The sequence below is a fragment of the Natrix helvetica genome, assembly GCF_964273705.1.
Source record: "Natrix helvetica genome assembly, chromosome: 2".
Taxonomy (NCBI): Eukaryota; Metazoa; Chordata; class Lepidosauria; order Squamata; family Natricidae; genus Natrix; species Natrix helvetica.
In genome coordinates, this window is record NC_138552.1 from 125,246,711 (window position 1) to 125,266,774 (window position 20,064).

General features: G+C 40.2%; 1 protein-coding gene across 1 annotated transcript in view; it reads left to right on the forward strand.

Annotated features, from left to right (window-relative positions):
• The first annotated feature begins 16,588 nt into the window (after positions 1–16,588).
• TRAM2 (translocation associated membrane protein 2) overlaps positions 16,589–20,064 on the forward strand; it is a 41,012-nt gene continuing 37,536 nt past the window's right edge. Inside the window, exon 1 of the mRNA XM_081943567.1 lies at positions 16,589–16,845. Coding sequence (XP_081799693.1) covers positions 16,726–16,845 — 120 coding nt within the window. The 5' untranslated portion in view covers positions 16,589–16,725. The remainder of the gene's footprint in view (positions 16,846–20,064) is intronic.

Sequence of the window (20,064 nt, forward strand, 5' to 3'; positions counted from 1 at the left end):
TGTCTGGAATGTCACAAATGATGACATCACAGGGCTGCTCTCTGAAAGTTCTATTCTGCATCCATTGGAGGCCAAACTGAGACTAGTGGCAGAAGCTGGTGGCTGCTCTTGGCAGGTGGGATATAGTTTTATAAATACCTCAAAGACTCCAATTTCATCTTGCTGGGGAACAGCCTATTATTATAGACTCATCACCAGAGGGGAAAAAAGGAAAAAACCAGGTAAAGATTCATGTTTATTGCTTTTATTTATTAAACAAAGGTATATAACCATCCAACTGCATTAAACTAATTTATACAGTTGTCCAACTCACTCATAGGTCACTCCTATATGATATTACCCCATTGAATTTAATTGCTTTTGATGGTGCTCCTTAGAAATTGTCCAGATGTGTTACAGGATTTTCAGTCATTTTGGATTACATGTGCCTTCATTATAAGATAGCATAGTTGGCCTTGATGATTGGGATGATGAGAATTATACCCCTAATACAATGTTGAATATTTCGTGCCCATCCATCAAATTCTTTCTTTAATGATATAGACTAGTATAGGAGAGTTGACCATATCTTTTGCTTCAAATAATTTAACAACCAGTTTTTTGCCATTTCCCTCTTTCTTCTCTCTGCTCCTCTTCCTTCCCTCGTGCCAGCCACTCCATTTCTGTTTCTCCATTGCAGCATAGCGCCATGCTACAGAGCTTGCCCCACCCACCACTGCCCAGATCAGAGGTGGGTTGCTCCCGGTTCGGCCCAGATCAGGAGAACTGGTAGTGGGGCAGTAGGAGGCTCCGCTCACCCACCCGGATGCTTCTGCGCATGCACAGAAGTGCACGTACACACACAAGCGAGTACTGGTAATAAAACAAATGGAAACCCACTACTGGCCCATCTGCCCTCATTCCCCCTCAAGCATTTCTTTGCTAACCTGATTTCGATCTCCACCACGTTTCTCCATCTCATTTCTTGCTGTCGTGTGCAGGTTTTTTGTTTTTAGGTTCCACAAACTTTTCTTTCCATGCACACGACGGCAAGAAATATGATGGAAATCGAAATCAGGTAGGCAAAGAAATGCTTGGGGAAAACGATGGCATCTGGGTGCCAGGCACTGAAATGCAGCAGTTGCCCAGGCCCCGGGAGGGACGGCTGGCATCTCCCGACACTTAAACATGGCAGCATTCCAACTCTGGTCAAGAAGGGGCAGCCAGCATGCATGCTATAGGCAAGATGCCTACTCGCTTCAGCACCTTCCCTGACCCTCTGGCACTCTGCTGGCACTCCGCTGGCACTTGGGCCTTGGGCTGCCGCCTTATGCGCAGGCCCACCTGCCCCCTGCTGTAAAATAAAACATCAGATCATTTTCTCAGAGGAGGGAACCCTCAGGAGGGGAGGGGAGAGGAAAGGCCAGGGCAAGGGAGGCCAGGAGGAGGGGGCAGGCCAAGGCATTTCAGCCGGTTTGCCGAACTTACACATAAAATTTACAAATGGTTCTAGCGAACCAGTGCAAACCAGCAGAATCCCACCACTGTTCTGCTTTCCATCTCTGTTATGCTATTTCTGTGCTCTTGAATTAAATTTGGAACAACCAAAAGCTACTCTGTAAAGCCTTTTGATATATAGAGATAGATCGATGGAATAATATAAATTGCTGCCTGTGACTCGTGTCTCTCTCTTTTTTCACTGCTTTTAACTGGGTTTTGTTAGTTAATTGTTTTTTAAAGTTTGCTGATGTTTAATAAATAAACCTCAAGCTATATTTTTTGCTAGCTGAACTGAGTAGCATGTATGATATGGATATAGGGAATGACTATTGTATGTTTGGTGCCAATCAAACTGGAAATTACCCACAATTTCCCAGCTTTTAGAAAGTATTTAATCAGTGAAATCTGTTGAGAAGCTTTTAATTGGGAAGGGTCTACCAAATTCATTGGAATGTACTAATGAATAGGGATAAATAAGATTTGGCTATACATACACCAAACATGAAAAAAGAGGTAGAAAAAAGATACAAGAAAAGAAGGTTTGTCATATGTGAGATGAGTTGCTTTTTATTTTTCAATAAAATTCATTGTGGGTACTTTCCCACTTAGTTAAAAGTAGTCACTCCTTTAATGTTCTAGAATATTTATTCCCTGTTTTCCTACTTCTAATACCTGAAAAAGTATACTTTTGAATCTCTCCAGAACTGTATATTTCTATTTTCCTGAATCAAGCTTTACTTTATTTCATTGGCAGATGTATATTCATATCCATATATTTGTAATATGCTTCAGTCTAAGTATTCCGGAAGCCAGCAGAGACTTTCCTACTAAGCCACTGTTGAAACAAGTTCCCCCAAGCATGCTCTGGCCTCATGAGTAATATTTCCTTTGAAAAAATGCTGAAATACTCCCAGAACCAAAGGCAACAAAAACCTCTGTATATTGAAGCCAGTCTTTCCCAGCCTGATGCACTTGAGAGGACTTCAAACCCCATTCTTAAAGGATGTATTGGCTGGGAATTCTGTGAGTTGATGTTCAACACATACAGAGAGCATTGACTTAAGCCATTAATAGCATGATGCAGCTTCTAAAGGACTGCCAACTCAACTGGCTATTTTTTTTGGTATGGGTTTTATAAGAAGGAGATTTTTGCATGATAACATTAAATTAGGGTGGAGAACTTGTGGTTTTCCAAATGATTCAGAATTAGAGCAACCCAATTGGCAACCCAATTGGCAACCCAAGAACTACCATAGCCAGAGGTAAAAATGCTGGAAGTTGTCTTTCATCAACAGGACCATGGATCAACTAATCAAATATTAATCAGTTAGTTGTTATAATCATATTGAAGATATAATTGCATTGACCAATTTAAAAGTAGACCTCAGGTACGGTACTTACATACACATTTTTCAACATCCCAGTTTTCATTAGACTGTGACTTTATTAGATTAGAATTGTAATTGCATTAGAACTACTTGAATCAGTTATTTGTAAGCTGCACATCCTCAGCCATGGTTTTCTCTACCCTATGGCAGTTATAGCTACTTAATCCCAAAACTATCATAAGCAACCACATGTTGTTATTTAACAATATATTACTCACACCAAACTAAAGGTTGGTATATGCAGCCATCAAAAATAAAACTGGTATTTTGCTTCTTGCACTAAAGACCAAGATAATCTCCCTCATATTTTCATATGTGGATAACGGAGGTTTAATTGTTCTTCAGAAATGGTGATAGAATAGCTCCCTCTCCCATATGGTAGTTTCAATTAAGGGTGCTGAGAAGGAAACACATATTACTTGGCCTTCTGATACTTTATTTTATGATGCAAATGTGAGCAGCAGCAGGCAAGGCATGTGTGCAATCACACACACACAGTTTTGAGCAGTCCCCAAAACGCCTGGAAACTTTCCTGTAAAAAAGTTCCAGTATCCAGAGTTGAATGCATTTGTTAGACATGTCATTGGGGCACAGTCCAAAATTACCAGCATTGTGGATAGATTGTCAGCCATGGCTCAAAGTCAACTAGCAGCTGTTCTTAAATAGAGTCCAATTTGGTGAACTTAATTAAAGCTGGGAATGTATCTGACATGTAAAGAAAAATGGTAAACACTGTTGCTATGCACTCTGTTGCATACAGGATGTTCTGGGTCTAGGTGGTTTTCCCAGTTCTAGTTCATGATCTTTGGAGGGATGGTGACAAGGAGGCAGGAGGGGAACAACTGTTCCTGGTGATTGTTGGATGGATCAGCCTTAGATGATTGGGTGCTTGAAGCTTCCTCAGTCTGAAATCAGTATAACATCACTACTGGGAAGAACCTGGGAAACATAATCCAAAAACAGATATGCGAACAACTAGAAGCAAATAAAGTTATAACTAGTAGCCAGCATGGGTTTGTTAAAAACAGATCATGCCAAACTGATCTTATTTCATTCTTTGATAAAGTCACTAACTTAGTAGACCAGTGAAATGCTGTGGACATAGTATACTTAGATTTCAATAAGGCATTTGACAAAGTAGACCACAATCTACTTCATGGTAATCTAGAAAAATGTGGAATAGACAACATCACCACCAGATGGATTTGTAGCTGGCTGACAACCCATACTCAATATGTAGTCCTTAAGGATACTACATCCACATGGAGAGAAGTAAGCAGTGGGGTACCAGGCGGTTCTGTCTTAGGCTCAGTACTCCAATTTCTCTGAGTCAGAGATGACCATGACATCCTTTCTCTGTAGTCCATCTGAGGCAGCAAAACAGCTATGGGATGAAATAGGACTGTTATAGAAGAATACTGAATCCAGCAGAGGAGGAGACCATGAGAAAGAAACTCAGAGTAACTCTGCCCTAATTATGAATTAGGAGGGAGAACTACCTGGGTAGGCTTTTAAGATTCTGTTACACTTTTCTACTAGCAATAAAGGCTTTTTCAGAAATTGATGCACTTCTTGTTTCGTGAGTTTGCCAGTGTTTCAGAACTGATAGCCTCAATTGTGTTTCAGTATATCATGTGAGCAGAACTAAAGATGTGCATACAGTAGAACTGCCTGAGTGCATGATTTTGACCGCATTCTGATTGGCCACAGACTTTTTCCAAGGAAAGCAATTCGTGAATCAGTTTCTTCGACCTTCAGTGTAATCCAGTTCATGGAACAGACTCCACAAGTTAGACAGAAAGACTCCTTTATTGATATAGGCTTAGTAACAGAATGTGTTGGAGCCAACTGGAGCTTGTTTCTTATGCTGTCACTGTGTCCTAGGCTTAAAGCATGGTTTTGGTTATGCAAGTCTTATCTTTGTTTAATTTCTCCAAGATCATGCCTGGAGCTCACTACATCATTGAAGAAGGTAACTAGAGAAATAGACGCTTGATCATAAACAAATAGGCCATGCTGTCACCTAGTCAGAGTTCAGGAAAACAGATAGAGTGGGTTTGCTGGTGTCTATTTACTCTATAGCATTTGTAGTGAATGGATGTCCAACTTCACCTGTGCTGCCTTGTGCATTCTTGGTTATCCAGAAGATACCAGCTGACTGAAGATGGTTCAAATCTTCATAGAACTGTGGTTATCCATATAATCATGGGGTTCATTAATTCATTAACTTGATTCATCAATTAAAGGAATTCAATTGAATAATTAATCCAGTTTATTATTTCACTAATTAAGCAATCATCATTATCATCATTAATGAGTTCCTGAGAATCACTACTTCAATTCATTAATACATTGATGGAAAGATATACAGTGAGTAATCAAAAGTATACCTTCTATTTCACTTTGAGATTTCAGGTGAACGTTGAAAAATGCTGACCAATTGAAAGAGATAGTTTTTACAATGGAAACCAGTCAGATGAATACTTTTGAGGGCTTAATCAGATCATAGAATACCCCAGTATTTTTACAATATTATCTCTAATATATATATATATATATATATATATATATATATATATATATATATATATATATATATATATATATATATATATATATATATATATATATATATATATATATATATATTCCAAAGTATATCCTACTGAATTCAACGGCATTTACCACCAGATTAAATGAAACAAAGACTAAATCTTCAGATTAGTTGTGCAATTTTCTCCCAAACATGACCTATTTATCTACCTAAATACTTAACTATCAGTTCCCACTTGGACTATTGCAACACAGTTTTTATGGACCTTTCCTTGAAAAGCAATTGGACAAAAGCTGATAGAAAATGTGGCAGATCAGGCACAAGGCCCTAACATGCTAAGCTGACACCACTGTTCTGAGAGTTTCATTTAGCTGCCAGTTGGCTTTTGAGTACAATTCAAAGTGCTGGTTATTGTTTTTAGGAACCCAGTGGTTTTGAATCATCTTACCTGAGGGACCACCTGTAACAATATGTGGGAATAAGCTTGGGAGTCTAGGGGAAGAGATACTGTCTAGGAAACAATGAGGTAGGAGAGAGCATAGCTCACAGCTAAAAAATGGATGGAGTAAGAGTCATGCCTATACAAGGAAATGGAATGGAATGGAATGGAATGGAATGGAATGGAAAGGAAAGGAAAGGAAAGGAAAGGAAAGGAAAGGAAAGGAAAGGAAAGGAAAGGAAAGGAAAGGAAAGGAAAGGAAAGGAAAAGCTGGAAGGGACGTCAGAGGTCTTTTAGTCCAGCCGCGTGCTCAAACAGGAGAATCTATATCATTTTAGATAAGGGACTGTCTAGACCAAGGGTGTCAAACTCACATTGTCACCGAGTCATCACGTAATGTATAGTGACTTTTTTCCCTTTTGCTAAACTGGGCGTGGGTGTAGCCAACATGTGAGGCAGGCCGCAAGGTTGACACCCCTGGTCTACGCTCTTCTTAAAAACATCCAGTGATGAAGCACCCATGATTTCAAGCTGTTCCACTGGTTAATTGTCCTCACTATTAGGAAGTTTCTCCTTAATTCCAGATTGCTTCTCTCTTTGATTAATTTCCAACCATTGTTTCTTGGCTTGTCTTCTGATACTTTGGAGAATAATTTGACCCACTCTTCTTTGTGGCAGCCACTCAAAAACTGGAATATTGCTATCATGTCACCCCTAATTCTTCTCTTCTTTAGATTAGCCAAACTCAGATCCTGCAGCCGTTCCTCATATGTTTTAGTCTCCAGACCTTTGATCACCTTAATTGCTCTTCTCTGAACTTTTTCCAAAGTCTCAACATCTTTTTCTTTTTCTTTTTGGAGTCTAGGGGAGACTCTTAGTATGGTTGCAGTATTCCAGGTCTCGTCTTACTAGGGTACTTATTTATCAAGTGCAGGAGAAACACATACTATGGTTGAAAATTTGAATTTGGCAGATTTGAATTTTCTTTTCTTTTTCTTTTCTTTTGTTTCTTCATCATTTTTCTTCTCTCCTTGGTTTATTTAATGAGTGAACTTGTGAGTTTATTTATTACTTTAGAAGGGGATTTTTTTTCCTTGATGGTTTTTTTTATTGTTAAGTACCCAGATCCTTTGAAAATATAAATAAATAAACAAATAAATGTTGGTTTCCAGGAATCACTTGGGATGTGGCATCAATCAGAAGTCATCACTAAGACAGGGGGGGGGGGGTACCCAGACAACACAATGTTTATTAAGCACAAAGAAATGTAATTAATAGAAAATTAATACAATTTATACAAAAAGGGGGGGGAGCTGAAAATATTGGATCCATTTTTTTCACTTCACAGGGTAAGGATTTTCAAAGAATAAAAATATCTGTGAAGCCTGCTAATTTATGCCTGAAAACTGGGAAATTGTAGTGCCAGTTTTCAGCAGTACAATGGTAGCATGCTCTAAGGGCCACCAAAATTAGATTTTGAGACATTCATGGAACCCAGAAAGTATGATGAGAAAAGTTCTTAAAACACAAATAATGTAGTGTGAAACATTTGATCTCTATTGCGTCCTTATATTGTTTTATTTTTTATTTTTTCTAGTGACATACCAATCTCAGTTATTCCTCAGTCAGCATGAAGGTTTTTTATGTTTTTCTACTTATCTTTTTCATGTTCCATTCAGTGTACCTGGACAAATCAGGTAAGAATGCCAATATTTCCTTTTGGAGACATTTCCTTTTTCATTATTTCTACTACTGACTTGTGTTTTATGACATTTAAAAAAACAGGAATTATTATTTCCAAGATTTAATTTTTTTAATTTATTTGCCATCCATCCTGTGCCTAGTATGCATGGGATTCATTCTGTAGATTGCAAAAATGCATGTTTGCATTGGAAGGCAATCAAAATTATTTTTCCCCATTTTTAACTCTCAGGTTTTGTTTAGATGCAAGATAATTTGTTCCAAGTAGACAATTGTTCAATGCAATTTCACTCTAAATTCTAAACTGAGTATTTATTTCTCAGTGAAATGTCTGTACAATTTCTAACCAGTTACATACATTTGCTTTCTACAGGAATTGTTTCCAGGAAAGATATATAAGTCTAGAACTATTAATTGTAATTGTAATGACCCACAGTTGTGTAAAGCTATGTAACTTATCCTAGGAAATGGTTAGAAGCAGATGATGAAGTAAATACAGTGTGACAATTGGAAGAACTATTCAAGAGCAACATGCAGTCCAAGCTTTGTGTGTGAATGTGTATTACTCTTTGCTCAGTTTACTGAACTGAATGCGGAAACTGTTACATTTAAAACAAAAAACAGTATTTGAACTGTTAGGTAATACCAAAGATTCTTGGTAGGAGATCTTCAAATTACAATCATAATTGATGGTAAAATGCAGTATTGCAGGTTAACTCTGCCTATACATCAGGAGTTCAATCCTGACCTGCTCAAGGTTGACTCAGCCTTCCATTCTTCTAAGGTCAGTAAAATGAGGACCCAAATTGCTGGGGACAATATACCGATATCGTAAATTGCTCAGTGAGTGCTGCAAAGCACTATGGAGTGGTATATAAGGCTAAGTGCTATTGTTATTGCTATGGCAGTCAATAAAGCAGTTGAAAAGTGAATGCCCCAATCATAGAGTGAAGGCCATGGTTGTTCAGTGAATCCACTGAACAAGGGGATAAGGGGTGGGTTCAGCTGGAAGTAAACACCAGTTTCTGGCAAACCATCATAAATTATGGGCATGTGACTTCAGGCTGCTGCAAATGATGTGCCCAGTGCCCAAAATATGGTCATGTGACTGCAAGGAGGGGCAGTGTCATAATTTTGAAACCGGATAATACCTTTGGGGGAGGAGTCTGTTGTAACTTTGAGGGGTCGTTAAACAATGGGTGGTAAGTCACGGATTACCTGTAGTGATTTCTGTATAAGTAAGGAAATTGCAAATGGAAACCAATTATACATATACTGTAATTTGTATTCATACAAATGGTGCTCTGTCACAAAGTATTGGACATGAAGGACATGAAGATGTATTCAGACTTCCTAATGCAATCAATTACTAGATATTCCCAATAATAGTTGGAATGAAAATGTTAATTAACCTCTGCATATTATTTTCTGGTTTTCTCTATATTTGATAGTGGCAAGGATATTGGTTTGCTAATTTTTTTAAAAAAAAATCATTCTTCACATTTTTATCTTACTTAGAAATCTAATTATTAATCAACTTTATCAATGTACATATATGCATATGTGTTCTCAAGTTTCATAACATCTCTTCTGCATAGGAGCACTAGTTACTTGCGGGATCGTATTCTGCCCCATACATCCCTGCGACCAATTCGCTCGCACAGAGAGGGCCTCCTCCAGGTGCCGTCCACTAGACAGTGTCGTGGGGCGGCGCCTAGGAGTAGAGCCTTCTCTGTGGCGGGCCCAGCCCTGTGGAATGACCTCCCTCCGGATATTAGGAATACCTCTGACCTCCGCTCCTTTCGTATTAAGCTTAAGACCCACCTATTCCAAGCAGCTGGCCTGGCTTAACTTTGATTAACCATATCGCTCCTGACGGGTTTTTATCTGGGTATTTTAATTATATTTAATTATCTAGGGGTTTTTAAATACTGTATTTTAATTGTTTTTATTTATCAGCCGACCTCCTCCTTGTGTGTGTCTCAGTATATGTCTCTGTTATATGTTTGTTTTGTCCACATATTTATTTCATATGTTTCATTGTACGCCGCCCCGAGTCCTTCGGGAGAGGGTGCGGCTAAGAAATAAATATATTATTATTATTATTATTATTATTATTATTATTATTATTATTATTAAAAGTTAATTCAGATGTACATTCCTATTAAGCAGCTCTTTTCTTTTCTGTGATTAGCAACAATATCAAAATATAGAAAAGCAAAGATATTAAAATCAGGAAATTAGAAAAGGAAATATAAAATTCACAAGTCCTCCTGCTTTTTTTGAAGGCACTGGACGATGTAGAAGACTAAAGGGGGTTTGCCGACATACCCTCTGCCATCCTGTCGAAGTCTATGTTGGTCGATGCAACAATGGGATGGGGAATTGCTGTGTTGATGATGCTGAAGACATTAGAAAATATAAGCAATAAGAACTCTGCTGGTCATGGCACCAATGAAGGAAGAATAAGCAGTCCAAAGCAATGCTTGTGATTTTGGAAGTAAGCATCAAAGGAGAAAAAGAATGGACTGTTTTATGTTGGTGAAATAAATGCTGTTCATTGTTATGCACAATTACTACTATTTGTGCTGTACTTGACTGGCTGATTTCTGGAATTTATCATCTGTGTTTCTACCAATAGGTGGCAGTCATTTCTCACACATTTTTTTTCAAGAGAGGCTGATTATGCCAGGGAATAAAATTGTGTTTGATCCCTTTTCCCTTTTGATTAGAGAGTAAGCTTAAACTTTATTGAATAAATTCTAGTATCACATTTCCCTCCCACTTCCTCCACCTTTCTGAGGCTGACACTTTTCTGATGCTGGTAAACTGTGTCAGACAAAGGGCATAGGGTAGGATGTCTATCAAGCATCAACTTATTCTGACTAGTCCCGGGGTTAAAACAAAAATGTGGTCAGGAAAGAGAAATGAAATCTTAAACTCTAAGAGACAGAATTGCATTGCCTGGTTTCACCATTATTTTCCAAATGTAGATGCATTGTACATTAGCAGTATATAATAATCCATTTCAGTGGGTGTGCAGAGTAATTTACACAGCATGGAGATGCTGCTATTTGGGTAATACTCCTCAGATTTCAATTACAGTACATGCATCGAAGAAAGATTCTGGGAAGAAGTCAATTTGTTTTGGAACTGGTCCTGGCTTGTGGGTCTGCAAATGTAACTTATAATGTCTCTAGACATAGGATTACTGCAGCTCACAGAAATTCTTTTTTGAATGGCAATTATTGGAGCTCCAATAATCCTGCATTCAAAGATTATAATCATAATAGGGTAAGTAACTTATTAAAGCAACTAATTGCCATAACAAATGCTAAACATCAAAAGCTTCTAATCTATAATAGCAACATATTCTGCATAAATATTTGACAATCATATAGGTCTGTGATGGCAAAACTATGGCACGCGTGCCACAGGTGGCCTCTCTGCTGGCATGTGCACCGTTGCCCCGGTTCAGATCTCCGTGGCGTTTTTTTGGTGAGCTTCTCTTTCACTGCAAATGACAAAACAGAAGCTCACGAAAGAAAAAGATCTGACCTCTTGCCGTGCTGCCAGTGTTGGGATGCCCCGCCTGCCGCCAGGCAGCTGGTCTTCGGGTCTCTGCTGCGCATGTCCGCATGCATGCATGTGTAGGTCCACGCATCTGCGCGCTCACATGTTTCAGTTTGGGCATGTGTGTGTGTGCGCAGTTTCGGCACTCGTGTCTAAAAGGTTCACCATCACTGATATACGTTATGCTCAGGGGTGGGCTTCAAAAATTTCAGCAATGAGTTCTCTGTCTGGTTGCTGGGTGGGCGTGGCCATGGTGGCCTCCTGCACCACGGCGGGGAAGGCATTTTTGCCTTCCCCAGGCTGTGGGTGCTTTCCTCAAGCCTCTGGGAAGACGAAAACCTCCTCCCCCTCCAGTAGGCCCATTTTTCTCCCTCCCCAAGCCTCCGCACGGGCCCTGCACTTACCTCGCATCCAAAATAGGCTGCATGGAGACTCCTGCGATGGGATGGGCGGGGTGGGGCCAGACAGGGGTGGGATTTGGAGGTTCTCTAAACCAGCCATAATGTTAGCTATGGGTTATCCTGAACCCGGCCGAACCCGTAGCAGCCCACCCCTGGTTATGCTGTTGTATATAAAACTGGGGTTACTGACACTTAAAAAAACCCTGAAATACTGTAGTTCACTGTTCGGCTTCTTAAATATGTGACTTTGAAATGTCTAATCTAGTATGCAAAAGCCCAAAACTCAATCATTTCTCAGATAAAGGTCTGGAGTTTTAATCTGTCTCTCCTGGTTTGATATGTCCGTTAAATCCCTCCTGGGTTGGGGCAAACGATGGGCCTTGTGAACAGTTTCTTAATAAAACAGATAAGGATAGGTTAAGAGCTAGATTGGTGTAGTGGTTAAAGCATCAACCTAGAAACTGAGAAGCCATGAGTTCTAACCATGTTTTGTCACAAAGCCAGCTGAGTGATCTTGGGCACTCATTCTCAGCCTTAGCAAGAAGGCAATGGCAAACCAGTCAACATTGAATCAAAGGCACAAACCAACCGACCAACCAAAATAAACAAAGAAAATAAACAAACAATGTGTTACTCTTCCCAGGAACTGTCAGAGGGTAGTCACCACAATAAATAATCATTCTAAAATAGAAGGATGGCAGAAGGATCTGATGAAGTGCTTTAGCGGTATATTTTTCCACTTTTTTGACAATATAATACAAGCAATCAAATAAAGGGCTTGTTGGGACTAATCCTCTTGTGATATTTTCTAAATCAATAAAAAATATGACTCTCCCTCTGATGAAATCACTGTCACAACTCAGATGTCTAATATGATATAGAAATACAACAGTATTTCAACTTATTTTAATTGTATCCTCTATTTCTCTATGGAATTTTAAATCTTACTATTATTTTGTCTATTTGGATTAATAAACCAAATGAATGAAAACCCTGGATCTGTTTCTTTACAATTTTTCTTAAGAGAGAATTTTGCTGCCTATTTATTCTAGGAATGTGTTTAACTTGAGGATAGGAAATGGGTAAAGTTGCAGTTCTAAACATTTTTGTAGCCTGATCTCATAGAACGTAGTGATACTTTTTGAGTGGAAATGTTGGATTAAACTGTAAATAGATTAAGCTGCATTAGCATTGTATTCCAATTCTTTCTTAAAAGTAATTCCTGAAGAAATCAGTGGAGGTAAATGCTGAGAAAACTGGTTGAAGAATTCTCCTGTATTTCTTGATACTTGAGTTTGGAGACTTGCTATTCTCTTTTTTATCTAGCAGTTGATTTTGTTTCCACAACAGCGCCTGAGCCTCTTGTTATGTCTGCAGTCTTGCATATCTACATATAATTTTGAAAATATAATCCTTTGTATCGTCTGCTCTCTTTGTCATGTTTCGGGAAATTTAAAAGATTATCAATGGTAAAGTGTCTCTATTGAAGCAAGTTTTGAAAGTCAAACTCCCCCAGTTTCATGTAGGAGCAGGCTGACACGTAATAGACCAGGAATGTTGACTGTAACTCAGCCCAACTGATTGTTTCAGTCTCTTCCTTTTTGCTGAATTGCATAAGCTTTAGGGACTTAAAACATATGTGCATTTCCAAGGAACTTTTTTTTAAAAAAAAATTCTAGAACTTCAGATGTTTTTGGGGTGGAAAAATTTAAGAGAAAGAAACACACTCAACAAACAGCATCTAATTTCTGCCAGTCTCGTGACAGAGAAAGCTAATCCAGCATTAGTTCCTTTTATGGAAAATGGAAGTAAGTGATAGCAATATAGCAAACTCAGCTGTTCCATTGTCAGAGTGTAACTCTAGGATCTGGGAGACACCTTAATTCTCTCTGTGCTTGTTCAATTATGGTGTTTTACTTTGAAAATATCTGGATTCAAAATTAAGACAAGGAAGTAATAGTTATTTAAAAGCTCTATTAATAAACAATAATGAGAATCATTTGTTCTTCTTTTAGTTGCTTTGACACACAAGCTTGGATTTCTGAAATTATAATAGTCACCAAAATGGAACTCAGGACAATCATGACATCTGAATCACACCATTGATTAAAGTGTGATTAAGGTAAAACATCTTCAGTCAATTGGACATAGAGACAGGAGGCAGAGGGTGGCCATCAAATTCCAAGCATAATGTCGTCATCTGGTTTTTTTTTATTTGTGTGGTTGTGCAGAAAAAAAATAAGAACACCAAGGATGTGAACCTCAGTCTTCCCTCCTTCCACTTACTTTTTTTTAAATTATAAAACATATTTAAGAGGGAAAAATCTTCAAAAAGCATTGGTCAAGTAATGAGCAACTGCAAAGCCACTGAGATGTCTGCCAACATGAGTAAGTTCAACAAACCTTGATTTGCCTCCATATACCATTTTGCCTGGCATGGCACAAATGTACTAAGAAATGAAGTTTTTTTAAAAAACCTGTATTGCTAAGTAAGTAAATTTTGCTAAGTAAGTATTTAAGGACTGCACTCTGCACACATTAAGGAAGCCTCAATGCAGAGTGGAATTTAAATATCAAAAAAACTTTTCAAAAGGCTCACTACATATTAGACAGGTGTAAACTGTCCATATCTAAATTTAGTAGTTTACTCCTCCCATGAAACTGTACGAGAGTTCAAACTATAGTTTCACTTTCATTAGGAGAGAATACCTAAACTATGATTTGGACTGCAAGGAGATTGGTTTATTTGTCTGATTTTGTTTATACCCACTACTTTATTCAGGAGTTCAAGCCATTGTATATTCCTTCCTCATATTTTGGGCCTGAAAGAGAGTAACTGCCTGTGGAAAGTTATCTCCCAGAAAAATGAAATATCCTAGGAAATATTGAAATGGCAGAATATTCTATTTCCCTGGATGTGAAAAGGAAGAAACATGTTTTAAAGCGAAAAATAGCTCCCTGCAGCTTCCTGCCCCCACCCACTTTGTCAATGGGCCATTAAGAAGGCCAAGCCAGTCCCTTTACATAATAAAGAGTTCTCCCCTTCTGCTCTAGGTTGATGGGATTAAGGCATGATAATATTGACCCTTTACCCAACTCACCACATGGCATCTGAGAACTCAACCAAACCTGGATTCAAAACGCAGCCTAGAGAGTTGCCCCTGCATGGCCCCATGGGAGTCTGACAAACAATCAGAATACAAGCTGAAATAAACCAATCTCCTTGCAAGGACTAAAGACTAACTGTGCATAGGGCTGCAACTTCATGACTGAAACTGGAAATTATGCATTAATTTTATTAAGTCAACGATAGTTTTCAGAACAGTTTACAAAGTTCACAAAGCAATTCTAAAATAACAAAAAAGAGAGAAAAATAGTATAAATGATATCAAACACTTTAACATTAGATTGGTGCCCAAATATTTATTATGGCCATGCCATGGAGATTTTTGCCCCTACATTACACTTTCTGACTTAAATCATTCCTTTCTGATTTTGGATACAAAGTATGATGCATATGATTATAAGTACACAATGCACGATCCAATTATAAAAATACAATTTTTCATCCTTGGGCTTCAGAGTCATTTTGATATTTTCAGCTGTTCTGCAGTGGTGCAGTGGTACCCTAGAAAATTATTTCCTTCTCCATCTTCTATGCTGGTTTTAAATATAGACAGTCCTTGACTTATAACAATTGAGCCCATAATTTCCACTGCTAAGCAAGGCGGTAGTTGAGTTATGCCTCATTTTACAATCTTTTTGCCACCGTTGTTAAGCAAATCACTGAAGTTAAGTGTATCACATGGTGGATAACTGAATCCAGCTTCCCCATTGATTTTGCTTGTCAGAAGCCAGATGGTAATGTAAGCAATAGTGATCACATGATCATAAATACATGCCAGTTGCCAAGTGTTTAAATTTTGATCACTTGTCCATGGGATGCTACAATGGTAATACGTGTGAACATTGGTCAAAAGTCACTTTTTTTAGTGCCATTGTAACTTCAGTCACTAAATGAATGGTTGTAAAACAAGGACTGCTTGTAAAAAATATTTTCACAGGTTCTTAAGTTGTAGGTGGGTTATATTGTTTGCAGGATTCTAGCTTCAGAACACTGTATCAAACCACTATTCATAGTTGAACCAGGGTGCTACAGAGTGTTGGTCTAGGATGGGAAGGTCTCATGTTCAGCTATGGAAAGACACTTGTTATTCTTCTAAATTACAACAGAGTTGCACAAATTTGTCTTGAGCAGAAATGTTGACAAGACTCATGTAAGCCACCGTTTTTTTTTCAGAAGAAAGATGGGATTACTGATAGACTTTGTTTAACAACCATTGGGACCAGCTATTCTGTCACTAAGTGACACAATCACTAAGACATCATGTGATTGCGATGGTCACTTCCGCCGCCATCTTTATGCAAGTTATCATGGATCATTGAGATGTCACATTATTGTGACTTGCAAATTTACTGCCAGCTTCTCCATTGACTCAGTTTGTTAGAAGCCCTTTATGAAGTAGGCAAATGGAAATCATGTGACTGCATGTGTGCCGAAAAGGTCATAAATCCGAGGACTGTTCATAAAGTTTCTTTTTCCAGCACCATTATAACTTTGAATGGTCACACATCCAAATCTCAGACACTGAAACTTTTGAACCCCCTTTTATGTTTTCACCCTGCACCCCTAAGGAGCTGCTAGGTCAACAGCTACCATCTGGTAGGGTCAAGATGCAACTGAGGGTTTTTTTTTTAACCATGGTCGGAGATTCCCCGTCCACCAGGCTTGTTCGCCTCCCCGGCAGTAGGAACTCTCCCGGGAAGGATGGTGCCACGAAACTAGGCTGGGCTTCAGCAGGGAGGTCCTGGTCTGGGAGAATCTGCAAGGCCGGACTTTGGCAGGAGGCGGCGTCTCCAGGCACGCCGCGCGAGGACCGCAGCCTCCCGCCAGCCCGCTCGCCCTCAGCCCGGCCAGGCAGTTAGAGGGTTAAGCCAGGCGGGGCCGAGCAGCCAGCCAGCCAGCCAGCCAGCCAGCCGGCGAGAGCGGCGCCTGCGCAGGGTGGGGGTCGGGTTCTGGCCCCGGTCTGCCTTGCTCGCGAAGTTGTCCAGGGGCCGGGGAGAAGTTGGCGGCGCAGGGCGGAGGCAAGGGCGGTGGGGCCGGGCCGCTCGCTCGCGTCCCTGCCGGCCATGGCGTTCCGCAGGCGGACGAAGAGCCACCCGCTCTTCAGCCAGGAGTTTCTCATCCACAACCACGCTGACATCGGCTTCTGCCTGGTGCTCTGCGTGTTGATCTCGCTTATGTTCGAGGTGAGCAGCCCCTGCCGGGGGAATACCAGTCGTCTTCTCCTTGGGAAAAGGGGGTCCTCCTGCCGGGTTCTACGGCTGCATGTTCTCACGATGAATGCTCCCCCTGGCTCTGGGGGCGGGAGGTATCAAGCGATTTCCTTCCACCGCGAGGGCTTTTGCCATTTCCTCTGCCTTTCCCGCTTGGGACATCTCCCTTCTCGCTTTCTTATCTCTCAACCACTCTCCCAGGTTCCATTCCTGGATGATGCGGTATTAAACCAGAGAATTACACTGCTATTTATTCTTCCCGCTTGGGAGCCCTCCCGCCCCCTGGAGTTTAAACTTGGCTGCCTGGATTTGAAGATCTAGCCTGGAAATCCTCTTTCCATTCTGAGCCTTTCGCTCTCTTTATTCTCCGAACTTTCTCCCAAGGTTTAAATCTTTGTCCTGTCCTGATTCGGAGCCTTTCATGGAGAGCCAGACTTTCTAGGCAACTGCCATCAAGACCAAATCTTGATGGGTTGTCACTGTCAGCAGGAGGGCTTCTTGGGAACTTTGTCCCTTCAGGGCTACGTCAGCAACTCTCTTCGCCTACCAAAGCAGAGAGTGGAGTGACAGATCAGAGGAGCTGCCATCTTCCCCTTGGTTGACTTGGGTTTGGCATGGTGGAGGTCACTGCTCCATGGTGAGTGGAAGAGCATCAGTTGTAAGGAACCTGTTGTTAGCACCCTATAAATGAATTTAGCATTGCACTAAGTCATGATGTGGTTTGTCATCCAACCCAGTTGCTGTGCTCTGTAAACCTTGGTTTATGGCTCAATATGCTGCATAAACCTAACTGTTACACTATAGCTTGAACTGAGCCCCCTTTTGGATGGTGCAGATGACCATTTCCGTGGCTGATTCCCAGCCGGGGTGACTGAGCAAGCCATGTTGCTGCAACTGTAAAAAACAACTAGTCTTCCTTTCCTTGCTCTTTTTCTCTAGAAGGCTGAGGGAGTAACATTTTGTCTACAGCATTCAGTCTCATGTACTGTGCCATTAGGGAGAGTGAAGGGACTGGCAGCAGCTTATTTTGGCCATCTCTGTTACTCCTAGGCCCATTTAGATAAACAAGCAGAAGAGACAGTTGCCAAGAACCTCTGATTCTGATGACTTTTGGTCTTGGGTGAAAAGCGAACGTGGGTCATGTTCGCACAACAAACTAATCACCAGAAGGGGTGAACAAAGATGTATACATTGTCACCTTGATAATCGGCATCAGATTATTAGAACCAGAATTCTGTTTTGAATTTGGAAAAAAACCCAAAAACAATTTGAAAGCTTCTGGCCCTAGTAGTGAATACGTTTAATTGCATCAATTGCTCTCCCTTAACGTTTTCAATTTACTGACTAAGCAGGTTGTGTGAACATAACTATCACCTCCACATAGCCCTAGTGCCCAAAGAGAGGGAGAGAGGAAAGGGTGGCTTCTTTCAGAGCTCAGTTAAGCTAGCATCCCCCAAACTTTTTGGAACCAGTTCCATGGAAAGAATAGATTGGAGGGGGCATGGTTTCGCATACTGCCTGCATCCCACAGATGGAGTTTTGTTTGTTTGCGTGGCCCGGTTTCTGGCATGATGTGGCTCAGTGCCAGTCCACAGACCAGGGGTTGGAGACCCCTGAGTTAAACAAATGCAGACCACAGCTTTTCCCCCTTTGGAGGAAAAGTGGAGGGTGGCGGAGAGGGATTGATTTAAGTCAAGCAAAGTCAGTGGAGGTGCAGCAAGGAAGACCTGAGTCCACAGCACCCCACTCAGTCTTTCTCCCCTTTCCCTGAATAAAAAACAATTTGGAAAAGATTTATTCTTCCTGCCTTGCTGCCATGAGGAGAGGATGTGCGGCAGTAGAGGCAATTGCCTCCAATGCACAGTTGTCTACTCAAATAAGCAAAGGCTAAAAGCAGCTGCTTCTCTCTCCTACCCATAGTACAGCTGTTAAGACTGGATAGAGTGTGTTGAGCCCTTCACATTGAACTACCAGAGAGAGGCAGCAGCTCTTCCTTCCACTATTTGGCAGGATACTAGGAACCAAAATTAGGCAGAGTGTACTTGCCCTAAGGGCAAAGAATTGATACAGATCTTTTTAAAGCTATAATAACTCATCAAGATAAATTCATAGAATTGAGATGCGTTTAAATGTTTAATGGCTTTTTTCCTGTATCTCCACTACCCAGGGGCAATTTGAACCCGGTTCCTCCTCCCCTTAAGAGTTTTGCTGGATCAGGCCAACCTAGTCTAGCATTCTAGCCTCATCACAGTCAGCGCTTACCAGCAGGGCATCAGTACAATGACACTGTTCTGTTTATATTCCCTGACAACAGTTATTCAGAGGAAGTTAGACACGAAGACTAGTTGCCAATCAGGATGTGCATCAGATGCATCTTGAGCCAGGGTCTTGAGAAGCAATGGGATGACTACAGACACATTCTCCCTTTAGAATGTGGACAAACCTGAATCCGTTTTGTTGAGAATCCTGGCTGTAGCTACATACTGTTCAGAATTGATCCTGAAATGAATGACTCCCGTGCAAAATAAATAAATAAATAAATCCTATTGTTTATAATTTATGTGCAATACTGTGACAGGGAGGGACTGAAGTATTAAGACTTATCCCAGCTTTCAGGCTATCTTCTTTATTCATCTGTTTTAATTCTGTACTCTAGCATAGTGTAGAAGAGAGACTCATGCTGTAGCAAGGGTCTGGCTGACTGCATTCCATTTTGGTGTATTCTCTCTATTCAGATCATCTTGTCCAGTCTAGTCTAGTCTGGCTAGCTGGGGAATTCTGGGAGTTGAAGTACAAACATCTTAAACTTGCTGAAATTGTGAAATGCAGATTTAGGCTGGAAAAGATAGAAAATGCAATGTCATACTAAGTTTTGTTTATCCATTTTGCATTTTTCCCTTTTGACTTCTGTAATGGGTAATGCATGATATTTGTGCAACCTTAAAATTAAAAGAGGATTGATTAAAAAAAATCTGCCTGGAAGATCTGGATTTTTCTGATTTCCACCCTTTTCTGTAACAACAGTTTCTTGAGCCAGGCACGACTCTTCATTAAGAGATATATAGTTGTTCCCAACTTGTCACTCTTCTCAATATTCGTTTGCAAGCATCTCCCTGAGTTATCAACATCATATTTTGACTAGGCTTCTTTTGCTCATTATCTTACTGTACTCTTCATGGTATGTTACTTCAA